General features: G+C 44.5%; 2 protein-coding genes across 4 annotated transcripts; both read right to left on the bottom strand.

Moving 5' to 3' along the window:
• Positions 1-533: 533 nt before the first annotated feature.
• On the bottom strand, positions 534-4,951 carry LOC133126529 (chymotrypsin-like protease CTRL-1). 2 transcript variants are annotated; one of them, XM_061238854.1, is made up of 8 exons: positions 4,836-4,951; positions 4,415-4,518; positions 4,190-4,269; positions 2,839-2,920; positions 2,298-2,478; positions 2,173-2,178; positions 1,853-1,983; positions 534-1,006 (listed from the first exon to the last, which is right to left on the bottom strand). In XM_061238854.1, exons 1-8 carry the CDS (start codon positions 4,885-4,887, stop codon positions 845-847), a joined length of 798 nt encoding a protein of 265 aa, XP_061094838.1. In that variant the 5' UTR covers positions 4,888-4,951; the 3' UTR covers positions 534-844. The 2 variants fall into 2 exon arrangements, with proteins under 2 accessions (XP_061094838.1, XP_061094829.1); XM_061238845.1 differs by lacking the exon at positions 2,173-2,178.
• Positions 4,952-6,479: 1,528 nt separating this feature from the next.
• On the bottom strand, positions 6,480-17,886 carry hsc70 (heat shock cognate 70). Of its 2 annotated transcripts, XM_061238461.1 has the most exons (10): positions 17,726-17,874; positions 16,771-16,835; positions 14,611-14,816; positions 13,367-13,572; positions 12,939-13,091; positions 12,122-12,677; positions 11,474-11,676; positions 8,141-8,339; positions 7,674-7,906; positions 6,480-7,423 (listed from the first exon to the last, which is right to left on the bottom strand). In XM_061238461.1, the coding sequence occupies exons 3-10, from the start codon at positions 14,813-14,815 to the stop codon at positions 7,190-7,192; spliced, it is 1,989 nt and encodes a 662-aa protein (XP_061094445.1). In that variant the 5' UTR covers position 14,816; positions 16,771-16,835; positions 17,726-17,874; the 3' UTR covers positions 6,480-7,189. The 2 variants fall into 2 exon arrangements, with proteins under 2 accessions (XP_061094445.1, XP_061094438.1); XM_061238454.1 differs by lacking the exon at positions 16,771-16,835 and having other exon boundaries at positions 17,726-17,886.
• Between the last annotated feature and the right edge of the window lie 54 nt (positions 17,887-17,940).

Genomic DNA, 17,940 nt, shown 5'->3' with positions numbered 1-17,940 from the left:
TGTAATGCAGTGCTTTCATTCTTAATGATGTTTCAAACCGATTGTTTCACTAAGCCATTTCTTTGGCCTATGTCTCTGACAGTTTTTTCTTCTTCTTATGTCTCAGCCTTATAATGGCTTCCTTGACTGTCATTGGCACAGCTCTGGTCGTCTTGTTGACAAACGCCATAACAGACTCCAAACGCAATCAAACACTAAATACCGAAAGATTTCTTACACATGCACTAAGAAAGAGATTGAATACACCTGACTTTAAAAAAATGTATTTATAGTTTTTTGCCTTTTCTTTCTATTCTTCCTGTTAAGCACTTTGAGCTGCAGTCTGCATGAAAGGTGCTATACAAATACAGCTATTATTAGTATTAATGAGCAATGGCTGAGAAGCCAACTGTAATTACTTTTGGGGGTACCATGTATAAAAATGGATGTAATTCCTGCACAGATCACCCGGTATGGATGTAAATACCCTCAAACCCCCTAAAGGTGACAGTCTGTACCCTGACCTCAGTCATTATTTCATTTAAAATCCAATATCCAAATCCAGTACTGGAGTACAGAGCCAAAAGAACAGAAATTGTACCACTGTCCAAATACTTATCACCTCTGCTAGAAAGGCAAGGGTTTGGCATCAAATCTTGTGTTCATTAATACCACTGCTGACTTAATACACATAAAATAACACAGAGACATACTAGCCTGAATTGTTATTTTATAATTACAATTTGCTCATAACAATCTTGATCAAAATTGAAAGCTGGTAGACAAAGCAGACGGTAGGTTCCTCCCTCTGGCAGACTGCCCCCTCTCACTCTCCAGTGAGAACTGCTTCTTCTGGCACTCCCTGCTAGTTGTATGCCATAGTCTGGTCGATCCACTGGCGCAGGTAGGAGACACGCGCATACACCGCTGGCGCTCGAACGTTGCAGTTGCTTGTGCCCCAGGACACGATACCCACCAGGTGCCAGGCTCCACTTTTCTCACAGACGAGAGGGCCACCGGAGTCTCCCTGTCAGAAATCGCGAGAGGAAGAGAGGTACTGCTCAGGTAACAGAGGATGATGGTGATGATGTTTCTGATGGTCGTGAGGTCAGGAACGGTGGGATAGTGATTCCTGCTGCTTAAATGAGAGCAGAGAAATCTTGCGACCATGGCAATGTGTGGTAGGCAATGACAGATGTGTGTCTGCGTATTTGTATTGTGTGTGTGAGTGTGCTAGCAGTGTAATAACTCAAGGTTGTAGGTTAAATTTCAACGTGGGGCACTGTTGTTCTCTTTAGCAGCATACTTAACTTGAAACCGCTTATATACATTTCCGGCTCTAGGTATATAAATCGTTTGTATAAGAGGGTGGTTAATTTGGGTTGAATCCAGACCGTGCCAATGTCGACTGGCCAGTAGCTCCATTGGGTGACACGCAGTGGCCAATTGCATCACCCAGGATACAGGAGGGTTCAGTCGTTTAGGGATCCGTATTAATCACTATCTAGTGACCCACCCCACCACTGGTCAATCGGGTGCCTGTTGACTGCATGCTAAGGCCAGCTAATACCAACTAAGACTGCACGAAAGGTCTTCCTCTGACTCTGCTCTATGCGAGCTTAGCTGTAGTCAGTGTGAGAAGAAGCAGCTGGCGACCCCACATGTTATGGAGGAGACGAGACGGACGTCCACATTCTGCCGAATCGGCAGTGGGGTTCGCCCGTGAATGGGGTAGCAGTTGCAGGTAAATGACCATTCCAAATTACGGTGGAAATTGAGACATGCTCAGTCTCAGGTTGGGCTCCCCATTAAAAAAAAAAAGAAAAGACGGTCCACTGTGTAAATCACTCCGGATAAAAGTGTGTGAGGTTACTTGGCACGAGGATACTCCAGAGGCTCCAGCGCAGATCATGGCATCAGAAATGCGGTTCTGGCCCCAGTACTGCCTGCACTGGGCTGGGCTGAGCAGGGGAAGCGCCACCTGCTGGAGATATCGCGGGCTCGCTGTTTGGGAGAGAAACCCAGAAGAGAACAACAGATATAAGGCAGGGTTACCAAGCCAACACTGAAGCAGCAGTAAAAAGAAGGCACATTGCCAAGCCCCAAAAAAAAAGAAAAGAAACTGATAAAAACAGATTAACCAAAAAACCAAACCATATTTGATTAATATATTTATGAGGTCTCAAAGAATACAATTAGCTGTAGATGAACTTAGACGAAGAAGAAAACTTCCTAGAAGAAAGACATATAGCCCAGGAAAAGGAGAAGCAGTGTTGGGGCTATGCTAAGGCCTTGAGGGAATTGTGGGATAGACTGACAGGTGTATTCGGTCCTCCCCCAGCCGGTGGTGACGCAGCGGGTCCCTGACGGCACATTGGTGCTGGAGGCGGCCAGGCACACGGGGGCCACGCGGGAGGTGATTTGGACAGGGGACGACAGTTTCAGCAGAGTGATGTCGTTGTTGAAGTTCTGGCTGTTGTAGTACGGGTGAGAGATAGCCTGTGGGAGAGCCATATGTTCAGTAGTAGCCGGCGTATAGGCATTGCTCTAGATTCATAATTGGACTTGCAATGAAACTGTTCATTGTTTTTCTCCATGAATATGGTTTGGTGAGGCACTTTTTGTAACCACTGGATATGCCAATCTCAAACAGACCAACAGCTGAGTGTAATCTTGAGTCAAAGTTGTGTGATAATCATTGATGGGATCCTGGCTTTGAAAAATAAATCAGATTGAGTATTTATATTTTTTCTCTGAATAACAATGGAGTGCAGTGAGTGCAGAAGCAGTGCTGTGCATGCAGGTGTGTCTGTGGTAGGAGTGGCTGCACAGTGGAATGCATGGTTTGGCAGGACTCACCCTAGCAATGGTCTTGACCTGGATCTGCTCCACATTGGACTGGCGATCATGCTCACCGAGAATGACCCTGTGTCGAGAGGGGCTGGCGGGAGCGGGAACAAACACAGGCTGGTTACCTCGGTAACATGCACATACAGAACACGGACACCAAACCTGGGTCAAATACATCATCGTTTTGGATTTAAACTAATGTCTGTCCTCGATTGACCTGGCCTTGTACAATTGAGCCACCAAGAGGACCAGAAGGCAGGGTTTAGACTTTCTGAGTGTATTTTATAGGTTCCAATACACCAGGCAAGCTCAATAAAGTGTAGCAAAGAATTTGAATCCAGAACAATAATTGCAATATGGAATTATTACTTATTTGACCCAGGTCTGACAGACAAAAGCAAATTCCACCTATGGCATATTTTCTCTGGTGATACTCTTCCAGGTCTACACTATTGCTAGTTGCCTTGCATGGCAGCCAATCGCCGTTGGTGTGTGAGTGTGTGTATGAATGGGTGAATGAGAAGCATTAATTGTACAGAGCTTTTGATAAAGGCGCTATATAAATGCCAACCATTTACCATTTTATATGTAAATATTGGTCTCATCTATCCACAAGACCTTTTTCCAGAACACTGCAGCTTTCTGGGGGGTAATTCCTCGCAAACGGTAACCTGCCGGTCCTGTTTTTGTACCTATCTAGTGGTTTGTATTATGCAGTGTAGCTTCTGTAGTTCTGTTTGTGAATTTGCCTCCTGAAGCATGTTTCTGATCTGTCAGACAGGGGTTTGGGATTTTTCTTCATTATGGTGAGAATTCTTTGGTCATCAACTGAGAAGGTCTTCCTTAGCCTACCATGCCCTTTCCCTCCAGTGCCCTCTTTCTTCTAAATAATGTTGAAAACAGTTTAATTTGGGTAGCCTAAGGTTTTACTTTTTCTATTTCTCAGCCTCATAATGGCATCCTTGACTTTCATTGGCATAACTCTGGTACTCGTGTTGACATATGCCGATAACAGACTCCAAAGGCAACCAAAAACCTAGATACTGAAAGCACTGTTAAACCTGCACTAAGGAAGCAATTGAACATGCCTGACTAATCACCTGTGAAGCCATTTACTGTATCCCAAACATTATGGTGCCCTGAGATGGGTGGACTAAAAAAAGTGTAAATGTATAAAAATGCTTTTTAATAAAAGCTGATAATCTGCATTTCAACTACATGTGAATTGTTTGATAATAAATCTAAAATTCTACAGCGCAGAGCCAAATCAAGAATTTCTTTGAACAAAATTATGGAGCTCACCGTTTATCTTCCATTTCCCTGAGCGTGAACAGTTTTTGGAAGCAGCTTTGTTACTTACGAAACGCCGCAGTGGGCAGCTGTGACAACCCAGTACTGGCTGATCAGGGACCCCCCACAGAAGTGGAACCCAGAGTAGTCCTGTGTATGTGTGTGAGTGTTGTTTGTGTGAGAGAGATAGATTTTCAGTTTATTCTGTGACAGACATTTCTTTGTGTATACATACAAATATACGTATTTGAAATCGTTTAGAGACAAAGAGAGGACGGTGTAGCAGTAATTTCACCTGTAGGGACACCTGCCAAGGCCAGGACCCGGGCACAGCTTCCTCGCCATTCACAATCTTGTTGTACCCGCTGATCTGTGGCTTAATGGTTGGCACTCCACAACCTGTGATCCAAATAGGAGCCTGAATAGAGGCACAATTGCCAGGAGAGGAGGGCTACAGGACAGAGGTTTCTTCTGTCACAGCCACCCCCTCCCACTCCCCCATTTCACAAATAGGACTCCCTTTCCAAAATCTAGACATCTGCCTGTGGGTGTACATGTATGTTAAAACTATATTGATAATAACATTAAGATTTTTTTGGTCTGGATTCTTAGAAATGAGGAAAAAAAATACCACCACCATCAGGAACATGTAAGCTACAACGTATAAGGTACCCCCCTATGTTACCCAGCAGCCAAAGGGACTTAGACCCTCTCACCAAGTGCAGAGCCCACCAGTGCCAGACAGCTTAGGATCCATAGCGTGGTCATGGTTCAGACTGTGCTTCCCATCTCTATGGCTTTGGCCCAGTCCTCTCCTGGTTCTTATACTCTGTCCCAGCATGAACTCTGGGCCCTGTATCTCACTCTGACCACTGGTGTCCTCATCCAAGGGCAGATAGATGTGGGAAATGCACACCATGGCAGTGTATTTATACAGCTGGGTATTTTACTGATGATTTTGCTTGAAAGCAAATTACGAATAACAAATAATGTCATATATTCAAGATTGAAAAGATACTTAATAAAAATTCTCCATGACATTAAATCTATTACATGTCCTCATACAGTATTGGTAACATAAACACTGAAACTCTATACTTTGTGTGACAATCAATGCAAGTATTATTAAAATATTGGGGCAAAAAAACTCCCAAGTGGGTAGAATTCAAAATGAGGTGAACAAGGCTGGCTATCACTAGTTTGAGTCTGTTCTAGGTCATTGAGACTGTAAATGGTAAATGGCAGGCATTTATATAGCGCCTTTATCCAAAGCGCTGTACAATTGATGCTTCTCCATTCACCCAATTCATACACAGACTCACACACTCACACACTCACACACCAACGGCGATTGGCTGCCATGCAAGGCCTTGACCAGCTCGTCAGGAGCATTTGGGGGTTAGGTGTCTTGCTCAGGGACACTTCGACACAGCCCGGGCAGGGGATCGAACCAGCAACCCTCCGACTGCCAGACGACTGCTCTTACTGCCTGAGCCATGTCACCCCTGTGATTGACATAACTGGAAAAGTAATGGTCGTATTGCCATGAAATCTGCTTTGCACATTCATATTCTCAAGAGAAAGAAACATGTTGATTTAGTTGATCCCATTACCTTTCCCCTATTGCCACCATCAGGTCAAACTTTCCATTTGTGATTGAAATATCTTGAGAAGTAATGGCCATATTGCCATGAAATCTGCTGTGCACATTCCTCTTTTCAAAAGGAAGAAAATATTATTAATTATTAATGTGGTGACACCATGACTTTTCCTTTATCCCCAACATCAGGCCAAATATATCTTGAAAAGTAATGACTGGATTGCCTTTTGCTTTGTAAGTTCATGCAAGGGGAGATGTTGTGACTTGTCTCCTGAGTGCATTCTTTCCAGTTTAAAAAATGTTCTTGAATTTAAAATTAGACATAATCTTCTTGTTAAGTGCATTTCCCAAGTTGTGCTAATGAGAAGACCTACAATTGTTTAGACATATGCTCAAAAAACCTTAGTGTCTTAATGGTTATTGGGGAGCACATTATCATCATCACAAAACCAACATGTGTCATGGTCCCAGTGCTTTCAAGGCTATAGCCACAGTATTGACTGTGATAAAGCGGATTTGTTACTAGGGGGGAACTGGCACTAAAACAATAGCACTGAAAAGGCACTATTGCTGCCCTCCAAATACAAAAAAACAACAACAAAAAGCAGACATTTAAACAGATGACTGCAGGAAAGGCTCTGAGTTTCAGTGTAGAACAGCATTATCATAATATGATATCTCACAAGACCACAATGGCATTGCAATGACATCAGTTAAACTTAAAAAACAACAAAAAAAAAAGAACACACAAACTTTGGGCTGATCCAAATCCTTCTGCATTTATTGTTCTGCATACAGCCATATAATGGTATGAAATTTTCATTTGGCAGAGAGGCAATTTTCCTTTTAAATTAGCAGTGTAAAAATTATACAAATACTCTAAGTGGGCAATCCCTGATTAAATGGTCTGCATTTATATAGCGCCTTTATCCAAAGCGCTGCACAATTGATGCGTCTCATTCACCCATTCACAAACTCACTAATGGCGTTTGGGAAGGCACCAACCAGCTCGTCAGGACCCTTCAACACACCTTGGGCGATGACCTTCTGACTGCCAGACGACTGCTCTTATCCATTGTGCCTTTATTCAGGATCTTACCTCCTGAGCCATTGTTATTCAAATGAAGGTCACTTATTCCTAATGGTAACAATGAGACAAAATGCTCTACTCACATGAAGTGTAAGCTAAAGGGAATGGAAGCGATGCCGAGCTATAACTTCAATCTGTTTATTGTAGGTTGTTCATTGCTGGTGTCTAGTATTGTGTGTCAGTGCTGTCTGTGCTTTATGTCTATTTATCACAGCTAATATTTGGAGATTACGGAATTTCGCTGGTTGCATTTCTATTTTCTGAATGTGAGTCCAATCGGGGAAATAGTTATGGAATAACTGAATAAGGGGGCTAATATACTGTGTAATGATGTGATTAACGATGGGTGAATGTAATCTATCGCCTTGTTGCTTGCCAGATTAATCCACCTCTTCAATGGTTGGGCCGGAGGAGCTACCCCCAGCCCCAGCCCCAGCACCTCCGGGGAAGCCCCCAGGCATTCCCCCCGGCATTCCGCCCGGCATTCCGCCTGGCATCCCGCCCGGCATTCCGCCTGGCATTCCGCCGGCACCCTGGTACAGCTTGGCGATAATGGGGTTGCAAACTTTCTCCAGCTCTTTCTGCTGGTGTTCATACTCATCTTTTTCAGCTGTCTGCATGTGTGTACATGAGGGAGGGAGAAAGAGGGGGAGGGAGAAAGAAACAGAGAGAGAGAGAATCAGAGTGCAATCAGAACTCAAGAAAATCTTCAGATAGATCCCTTCTCAATTTACAGAATAGGCAAACAGTATTCATTATTTTAAAAATACACTCTTTTCCAAAAGCAATACCTTTATGCAGACATACATGCAGAATTGTTGTCAGACCAAGAGCTGTTGAAATGTGTGTGAACTCCAAGATTACCTGGTTCCTGTCCAGCCAGGAAATAACCTCATTGCATTTGTCAACTATTGTCTTCTTGTCCTCAGGGCTGATCTTGTCTTTCAGCTTCTCATCGTCGACAGTGCTTTTCATGTTGAAGGCTATGGACTCCAGTGAGTTTTTGGCAGTGACTTTCTCTCTCTGGGCTTCATCCTCAGTGCGATACTGGTCCGCTTCCTGTACCATGCGCTCAATGTCCTCTTTAGACAAACGACCTGCAGAATAGCAGAATGACACAACGACTCTTTATTTTCCTCTTAATTTCGCTCAAGCTGTTTTTGTGGCCAGTTAGCGGAACCGTGTTTCGGAAGAATCCGACTAATGCAAGGTTGAATTCTCTTGAACATTGCTTTTTAAATCTTCCCTTAACCTTGTTAATCATGAGCCAAATTCAAAACTCCCCAAGCAGGAAGTCAGAAGAAACGGCAGGGTATGTTTGTCAGCTGTACCTTTGTCATTGGTGATAGTGATCTTGTTCTCTTTGCCAGTGCTCTTGTCGACGGCTGAAACATTAAGGATGCCATTGGCGTCAATGTCGAAGGTCACCTCAATCTGGGGGACACCACGAGGAGCAGGTGGGATGCCTGTCAGCTCAAACTTGCCCAGGAGGTTGTTGTCTTTGGTCATAGCTCTCTCACCCTCAAATACCTGAGATACGGAGAGGAAGAGGTTGGCAGGAAGAGCTCACCCCAGTCTTACACTGGAAAATGCACTATTTCCTTCAATATTTTAATAATAATAATAATAATAATAATACATTTTATTTGAAGTGGCGCCTTTCTAGACACTCAAAGTCACCTTACATTGGGCAAAATACAAAATAAACATGGTAAAAACATGATACAATATATCCAATTAAAAATAATTTACAATGAACATACAATTCATATCAAACAAACAGACAGCAGACAGAGATAGACACAAGAATATGTAAAGGGAAGGAAACAGTCAGGGGTATGCAAGAGCAAACAGATGAGTTTTGAGAAGTTTTTTGAAAGATGACAGTGACTCTGTATGGCGGATGTGTATGGGTAGAGAGTTCCAGAGCCTGGGTGCTGTAGAGCTGAATGCTCGAGCACCCATAGTAGAGAGTCAGGTGGTGAGGCCAGCTGAGGAGGAGCGGAGAGTGCGAGTTGGGGTGTAGTCGTGAAGAAGGTCAGAGAGATAGGGGGTGCAAGAGTGTTCAAAGCCTTGTATGTGAGTAGGAGGATCTTGAAATCAATGCGCTGTTGAACTGGTAACCAGTGTAGCTGAGTGAGGATGGGTGTGATGTGGTCATGAGATTTTGTGTAAGTGAGGATTCGGGCAGCAGAATTTTGTATAATTTGAAGTTTGTTGGTGAGTTTGGTGGGGAGTCCTGAGAGGATGCTGTTGCAGTAATCCAGCCGGGAGGTGACAAAGGCATGGATTAGAGTTTCAGCACTGGTGTGGGAGAGTGAGGGGCGGAGTCGGGAGATATTGCGTAGGTGAAAAAAGGCCTTGAGATGTTTTTTATGTGGGGACCAAAGGATAAAGTATTGTCCAGGATGATGCCAAGCATTTTGACTTGTGTTGACAGGGGGACAGGGAAACCATCAATGGTTGTCAGGAAGCTGGGTGTTTTGGACAAAGTGGATTTTGAACCAATGAGCATGATTTCAGTTTTAGAAGGAGGTTTGTAGTCATCCAGGTTTTAATGTCATGAAGACAGCTGAGGAAGGACGGGGGGGGGGACAAGGGGACAGAGGGCCTGGTTGAGATATAGAGTTGCGTATCGTCTGCATAACATTGGAAGTTGATATGATGATAACGCATGATACGGCCAAGGGGGAGGAGGTAAATGTTGAACAATAATGGACCAAGCACTGACCCCTGAGGGACACCATGGGTAACTGCAGCTGACCTGGACCTATGGTGTTTTAGCTTGACAAACTGTTGTCTCCCCATCAGGTAGGATGTTAGCCAGGCTAGCATAGTACCGGTGACCCCAAAGGTTGCTAGGCGCTCCAGAAAGAGTGGATGGGAGATGGTGTCAAAAGCAGCGCTGAGGTCAAGGAGGATGAGGATGGTGAGAAGTCCAGAGTCTGCAGCACGGAGGAGGTGATCTTGACAAGGGCAGTCTCTGTACTATGTTTTGGTCGGAAGCCAGATTGGAAGGGTTCAAGGAGATTATTTGAATCCAGGTGAGTTTGAAGTTGGGCTGCAACAACACGTTCAAGTACTTTTGACATAAATGGGAGGTTGGAAATGGGACGGAAATTGTTTAGATTGTTATAATCTACACCAGATGTTTTGGGTATTTGGGTAATGGCAGCCAATTTTAGTGAGGGAGGAACAGAGCCAGAAACCAGGGATGAGTTTATAATCTGGGTGAGCAGTGGGGAGAGGGCAGGGAGTGCAGCTTTAACCAGAGTGGTAGGCAGAGGGTCCAACTGGCAGGTGGAGGACTTGGCTATGGTAATCATTTTGGTTATAGTCTCCTCAGTGACTGGAGTGAAGGTGGAGAGACAGCTTTGATATGGGGGGTCCATGGGGGTGGACATCCAGGAGGGCAGGGCAGTGGGTGGGGGTGACAGGCACAGCTGTTGTCATCAATTTTACTTTGAAAGAAGCTCAGGAATTTATTGCACAGGTCAGTGGAGGTGTTGTCAGGGGAGTTTTCAAGTGGTTGAAGGAGGTGTTTCACTGTAGGGTGAGGGTTTTGGAATTGGCTCTCTCACTGTTGATGATATTGGAGTAGTAGGAGCTTTTGGTCGCTGTGAGGGTATTTCTGTAGAAGTTAATATGGTCAGAGTAGGCTTAGGAGTGGACGGTTAAACCAGTTCTCTCGGATAGTCTCTCTAGATGGCGCCCTGCAGTTTTTAGAAGGCGGAGTTGAGGGGTAAACCAGGGCACAGAGTGGTTAAAAGAGACAGTACGTGCCTTAAGAGGGGCTAAAGTGTCCAGTGAGGAGGAGAGACAGGCATTGTAATGGGTGACCAGTTCGTCGGTAGATGAGAGTGGGTCAGGGGTGGGGTGTGGGGTGTGAGGTGATCGGACTGATGAGATCAGCATTGTTAATGTTTTTAATATTTAGAAATGTGATGGTGCTTTGAGGTTTTTTCCTATATAGCTGAGCAGGGACCTCAAACATGACAGCTTTATGATCAGAGATGGGGAGCAGTAGGTCAGTGAGATTGATGGGAATTTGGCTGGTGGAACAGACTAGGTTGAGTGTGTTGCCTTTGTTATGGGTGGGGAAGGTAACATGTTGCATAATGTCTAGACAGTCTAGTAGAGATAGGAAATCAGTGGCGAAGATGGATCGGGCGGGGTTAATAGGAATGTTAAAATAACCTATGACAAGCACATTGGGAGACATGGTGCAGACTGTGGACAAGAGTTCAGAAAGCTCAGGGAGAAATACAGGAGAAGGTTTGGGTGGGCGATAGATAGACACAATGATTAATGGACAAGAACTAGGCAGTTTAACAACAAGGTGTTCAAAGGAGGTGTGCTGAGGTAGAGTTACAATAGTGAACTTCAGAGCGGAATGGTAAAGTACAGCAATCCCACCCCCAAGCCACTGAGACAAGGCTGGTCCAAGTAGGAGAACCCAGCTGGAGTAGCCTGATTTAGGTGGTAGTAATCCTGGGGCTGCTGCCAGGTCTCAGTCAGACAGAGAAAGTCCATGTTATTGTCAGTGATGAAATCAGAAATGAGTGGGCCTTTGTTACTGAGGGAGCGGACATTAGCATTTTCTTTTGATGAATGGATGTTCATCCAGGCACCCACAGAGAACTACTAGTTTCACAGACACAAACCTGAATGAGAACTCCAGGCTGGTTGTCGGAATAGGTGGTGAAAGTCTGGGTCTGCTTGGTGGGGATGGTGGTGTTCCTCTTGATGAGAACAGTCATGACCCCCCCTGCTGTTTCAATGCCCAGAGACAGGGGGGTGACATCCAGCAGTAGCAGGTCTTGCACATTTTCGGACTTGTCACCCGCAAGGATCGCAGCCTGCACAGCTGGGGGCAGACACATACAAAAGAAGGTCCAAAAACGGTCAGAAACTACAAACACCAAGTACATTTAAGAAGTACATTGGGTAAGCATAGTGCTGTCATGAGGGCTCTTTATAGACTTGTTCATGAGGTGAAAGAAACCAATGCGGAGACCGCCAGAATAAGTTAATGATCAAAAGAAACCACACAAAGGGATCTGACAATACACCTAAAATGCACATCCAAACCAGTGATACATGTACAGGGCAAAATAACAATGTTTGCTCACATCCTGCATTAGTCGCTCTCAATAATTTGTTTTAAAATGCATCACCATTGTTCAACATGGGGGAACTTTGGATTAAAGCAGTACACTTTGATCCAGTTGTCCTAGTTGATATACTTGTCAATTAATTAATTCAACTTTTGCATATGGACACCTAATGTGGCATCAAACTAAGACACATACCGGCACCATAAGCCACAGCCTCATCGGGGTTGATGCTCTTGTTGAGGTCGCGGCCATTGAAGAAGTCCTGCAGCAGCTTTTGGATCTTGGGGATTCTGGTGGAGCCGCCCACCAGGACGATGTCATGGATCTGGGCCTTATCCAGCTTGGCGTCCCTCAAGGCTTTCTCCACGGGCTCCAGGGTACCACGGAAGAGATCAGCATTCAGCTCCTCAAAGCGCGCCCTGGTGATGGAGGTGTAGAAGTCTGCGCCCTCGTACAGGGAGTCGATCTCTATGCTGGCCTGGGTGCTGGAGGACAGGGTTCTCTTGGCTCTCTCGCAGGCAGTCCGCAGACGCCGTACGGCTCGCTTGTTGTTGGTGATGTCCTTCTTGAACTTGCGCTTGAACTCCCCGATGAAGTGGTTGACCATGCGGTTGTCAAAGTCCTCCCCACCCAGATGAGTGTCTCCAGCGGTGGACTTTACCTCAAAGATTCCATCCTCAATGGTCAGGATGGATACATCAAAGGTGCCCCCACCCAGGTCAAAGATTAGGACATTGCGCTCCCCGCCAACCTGGAATAACAGGAAAAAGTATCTTTTCACGTGCCTGGTGTGAAGATCTAACATAGGGGAGGCCACTGGAGAGCCAGGACAGCCACAGGGTATGATGAGTTTTGTTTTCACTTAAAAATCAGAAACCTGGAAGATTAACTGCTGTAATTGACCAAATACCATCCACAAAAACAGCAGACCCTGTGGCTCTATAGGACCAGTGTTGACCATCCATCTACAGGGTTGTTAAGTCCAAATATGGTTGAGGGTGATATATCAAACCTTTTTATCTAAACCATATGCAATGGCTGCAGCAGTTGGCTCATTGATAATGCGAAGGACATTCAGGCCAGCAATCGTTCCAGCATCTTTGGTGGCCTGCCGTTGGGAGTCATTGAAGTAGGCAGGTACTGTGATGACAGCATTTGTTACAGACTGAAAGAGGTAAAGAAGATTGAGAGTTAGCTCTCTGTCTCACATCTCCCCACATATACAGAATATTCAAGAGTTTCTCAAGCATGGTCAACCATATTTAAATTGTGTTAATTGATTTGGATGTTTTTGTTTTCTGATCAAACTGGCCTCAACATGAAGCAATATCTGCCAGGTTTACATACTTTTCCAGTAATCATTTACAGTACTATATACACATCCTTTTTGTCAGATGTTTGAGGGACTGTTTGTGATTCACATGAATGCCACATACTCACTTTGCCCAGGTAGGCCTCTGAGATCTCCTTCATCTTTGTGAGTACCATGGAGGACACCTCTTCAGGATAGAAGGTCTTCTTCTCACCCTTGTACTCCACCTCCATCTTGGGCTTCCCACCATCGCTCACCACTGTGAAAGGCCAGTGCTTCATATCAGACTGCACCACCTGGTCATCAAAGCGCCGGCCAATCAGACGCTTGGCATCTAGGAGGGAGGGGGGCGGAGGCAGAGGGTGTGATGAAAAGGGAGGGGAGATGCAGCACCTGTTAATGAAGTCATGGGGCTGAGGTCCCCAATCCTGGTCCTGCAAATTATGTAGGGTGTGCTGTTTTTTTGCTTACAACGAAAAATCTGAAACCAATGAAGAATCAATAAACCAGGTGGGTGGACTGAACTGTGTGTAAAAACAGTTTTAATGAATCAAATCAATGCTGAGGCGGCACGGATGGTGCAGTGGGTAGCACTGCTGCCTCACAGCAAGGAGGTCCTGGGTTCAAATCCCCGTCGGCCAGGACCTCTCTGTGTGGAGTTTGCATGTTCTCCCCCTGTGTTTGCCTGGGTTTCCTCCAGGTACTCCGGTTTCCTCCCACAGTCCAAATACATGCAGTCTAAATTGCCCATAGGTTAGAGTGTGTGAGTGAATGGTGTGTGTGCCCTGCGATGGACTGGCGACCTGTCCAGGGTATATTCCTGCCCAATGTATGCTGGGATAGGCTCCAGCCCTCCTGCGACCCTGTTCAGGATAAGCGGGTTAGGATAATGAATGAATGAATGAATGAATGAAATACTTGCTGAATATGTAACAATTAAAAATGAGAAAATTGCCAACCCAGATTTTGTGTTAAACAGCAAGCCAACTACCTTTGGTTGAAAAGTGTTTTTTTTTGTAGCTGACTAGGATGTAACCAAGCTATATCCCAGTAAAATGTGAACTATATTATCCTAGTCTGTTTATGTCAAAATGTCTGTCAACCTAGATTTCTACCCATCTAGACATCTAGATTCCTGCTGTTGCTCACTGGGCCCTGTGGCCCCCAAGTACCAGGAATGGGCAGCCTTGCCATAGAAACCTCTAGAATTAGGTTCCAGTGATCATACTCAGACAGAGGAAGCATGAAGTTTATATCAACACACGGTCAGTTTGTCTGGACAGGTACCCAATGTATGCAAGCCAAGAAAAATGCAGAAGTTTTCTGACAGCACGGGCTGGGATTCACAGGCCTATTAGGATGGAATGCTTACCAAACACTGTGTTGGAGGGGTTCATAGCCACCTGGTTCTTGGCAGCATCACCAATCAGCCTCTCAGAGTCAGTGAAGGCAACGTAGCTGGGCGTGGTCCTGTTCCCCTGGTCGTTGGCGATGATCTCTACTTTGCCATGCTGGAAGATGCCCACGCAGGAGTATGTGGTGCCCAGGTCAATCCCCACTGCTGGACCCTTAGACATGCTGTCCCAAGAAGACCATCCCAACTGTTAAAACTAATTAAATGTAAACCTCTCTCTCTTTCTCTCTCTCTCTCTTTCTTTCAATTCCACATGTATACAATAAATCACACGTGATTTATCTGGCTCCAGTGTTGATCCCCAACCCCCAGCCCCTGCTTAAATGAAGCACTGCAGTTACTGTGACAACTTCATAGACCATTGTCAGCAGCACATTCCAGTCAGAAGAGAGCACAATGTCCGAGTTTGGATCGTGTCTAAAGTGGTATGCTGCACTGTTGGAGAAAACGTCATTCTCCTCTTCTTTCCAGAGCATTCCATTGCCGCACTGAATGCCAAGTTTGATCTTGTTTGACTGTTTGATATTTAGTCATAGCCAAGTTGATTTCATAAATGTGACACATAATCAATGTGTCAGAGCATGTCCGATTCACAAACATCATTGCACACTTTTTTAAGAGGACCTGAAATAATTATTCCTACTGCACCATTATTAGTGCACCAAATTAAAATGAGTACCCTGAGAAAAAGGGTCTGTAGGGGTTAAAAGAGCAAATCGCTTTTTTTTTTCAGCCTCAAATGTGAACTGGTGCAGAGGAGAAGCTGAAACCTTTCGAGAACTGCACTCAGAAAAATATCATATGAAGGCAGGTCGGCCCACACACGCACAAATGTCATGTCATCAAATTTGAATATGTGGCGGGAATGTGGCTCCTGACACAACTACACTGAATCCTTACTGGTACAAAAATGCCATTGAAAGGTATAACATGTTATCTTTTAATATGAAAAAACTTTAATGGTTTCGTAGTTGCTGATAATAAGACCAGGTGGTTGACTGAGCAGGTCTAAAGTATGTATATTTTATTAAAGTTACAATGCATTCAAACCCGCCCCCCAAAAAAAGCTGGAGCACTGTAAAAGACATCCTGACTTGGCACAACCGGGACAAAAACACAAAGCCATATAGAGTATGTACAGTCTTTAGCCCGCTGGGGTAGTGCTGTGCACCAAGCTGTCTTTATAAGTTTGTTTGCAACAGTGACAGAAATGCATGCTGTTTCTTTGGGATATATTTCATCCTGTTTCTGTTTACTGGCAAGCAGGAAAAGGCCGTCCCGGGACAGTCAGTAGGCTCCTCTGGGACTCAGTGAGCGAGAGCGCACAGCTGTAGCCCAGGCGTAACTCCTTTGGCAGATCTCCGCTTCTAGAAAGAGCTTTCTTGGCTGGACGCCAGAGATTGGGCGGGGGGTGGGGGGAGGGTGTGGCCTGGCATTAGTCTGATGCCTAAAACAGCAACTACCCTGTTGCAGCCAACAATCTACCCCACCCCTGCAACATAACACCATTTTTGCTGTGACAGACACAAGCATTCTGATTTAAGAAACCATTGAATGTACAAGTGCAACAAGTGAGATTCTGCTCACATTTTTCTGTGTACATTATTACCATGCATCATGGCTAAACTGCTTTCAGTACAGTGTGTTAAAATGATGAGTAATCTGATCAAACCAAGTTTGATTCTGTAAAGCATAAATCAGAGAGGCTGGAATTCGATCCATTGAAAATGTAGAAAAAGTGGTCACTTTCCTCCTGACAAAGATTCTTTCTGTTTACCTCAAACTGATCAATAAGTTGTACACAAAACATAAGTAATCATCAGTTTATGCAAGGAAAGGGGAAAAGACATCTATTTTTCATTTCGTACTCGATTTCTTTCATCCCAAACTTTTAATCCATCTTTAAAATCGGAAGTCTTTGCATGATCCACCCACTCTGGATAGTCTGACTGGATATTACTGGCCATCCAAAATCATAATTTATGTACTCTGACCATCTCGGTCTTCTAGAAAGGTCCTAGACATTTTCCTTGAGCTCAGCAGTGAGGATGTAGATCCCCTTAGTGTGACAGACAGGATAATAATAAACTGGGGAGTGCGATCCCATCCCATTATTACCTCTGAGAACTTGGCTGAATGAACGGACATCACAGTGTGAGCGACTGAAGCTGGAGCTTTTCCAACTGCAACAGTCCAAAGGGTACTCTGCTCATGGCAATGACACCACACCTACATATTTATATTAGCCTGCAAAAATACCTGGCATCCTTACATACGTCCCATTACGTACATTGTTTAGAATAATGGAGTTTGTGGTGAAATATATATAGGACACCCAGGAAGATTACTGCTGTTAGCTGTTGTGTTTGACATGGCAGAGACACTCTCAAAAATAAAGGTACAGTGGAGGTATATTTCTGCTCTTTAAAGAACCAATTTCCAAAATGTACCTTGGAAGGTACAATAATGCTCTATGGATATTAACAAGTACCTTATAAAAACAAAATAAAGTACAAATAAATTATTAAACCCATGGTAAATTTAATGTACCTATAGGGTACCACCCCAGTGAAAAAGGTTGTACCTTTTTCTGAGAGTGCAGCAGTACCTTGTGAAGCTATGAGCACCATCAGATGAAGACTATCCTGCAGAAGACTGATTGTTCAATGCAGGCTGTGCACTACCACTCCCAGAATGCTCAGGGTTCTTGTTATTACTTTGATAGTCCATTTTGTCACAAAAGTAATAAAATGTTGATTGAAGTGCCTTTACAATACTGCCTGACAGCTGTGGACCAGTTCAACCTTCACTGAGATGTATCCTACATGTAAGCATGATAGAACTTAATGCAACTCCAGAACTTTTCCCCAAAATAATAATCATGAGTAAATCAGGAAGCAAGCAAGAGCTCTCTCCCGCAATGGCCAAGCGTATATATATATATATATATATATATATATATATATATATATATATATATATATCTTTTTTTTTTAGACATTGTAGCTTAACAGCAAGCCAAGCGTAAAGCCAGTCAACACTGGACCAGAATGCCTTGCATGCCATCCTTTACCTTGCTCAGTTCGGTCGATATGAGACTTGGAAGATTGCAGTAGCTAGTTACCCCGCCTCACACAGCACAGCACAGCGCCACTGGTCTGCTCTTAGCCAAACCCCACAAGTTCTCGCTCTCCTCAGACACTCGCTTTGGTCTCTCAGCAGTTGGCCGGGGCAGTCCTGCCTATTTAAACATGTCGCGCACGCCAGTAGGATTCCATCGGCAGTCAG

This window comes from Conger conger, chromosome 1, assembly GCF_963514075.1.
Source record: "Conger conger chromosome 1, fConCon1.1, whole genome shotgun sequence".
Taxonomy (NCBI): domain Eukaryota; kingdom Metazoa; phylum Chordata; class Actinopteri; order Anguilliformes; family Congridae; genus Conger; species Conger conger.
The sequence above is the reverse complement of the archived record's forward strand: the minus strand, read 5'-3'. Positions and strand labels throughout refer to the sequence as shown.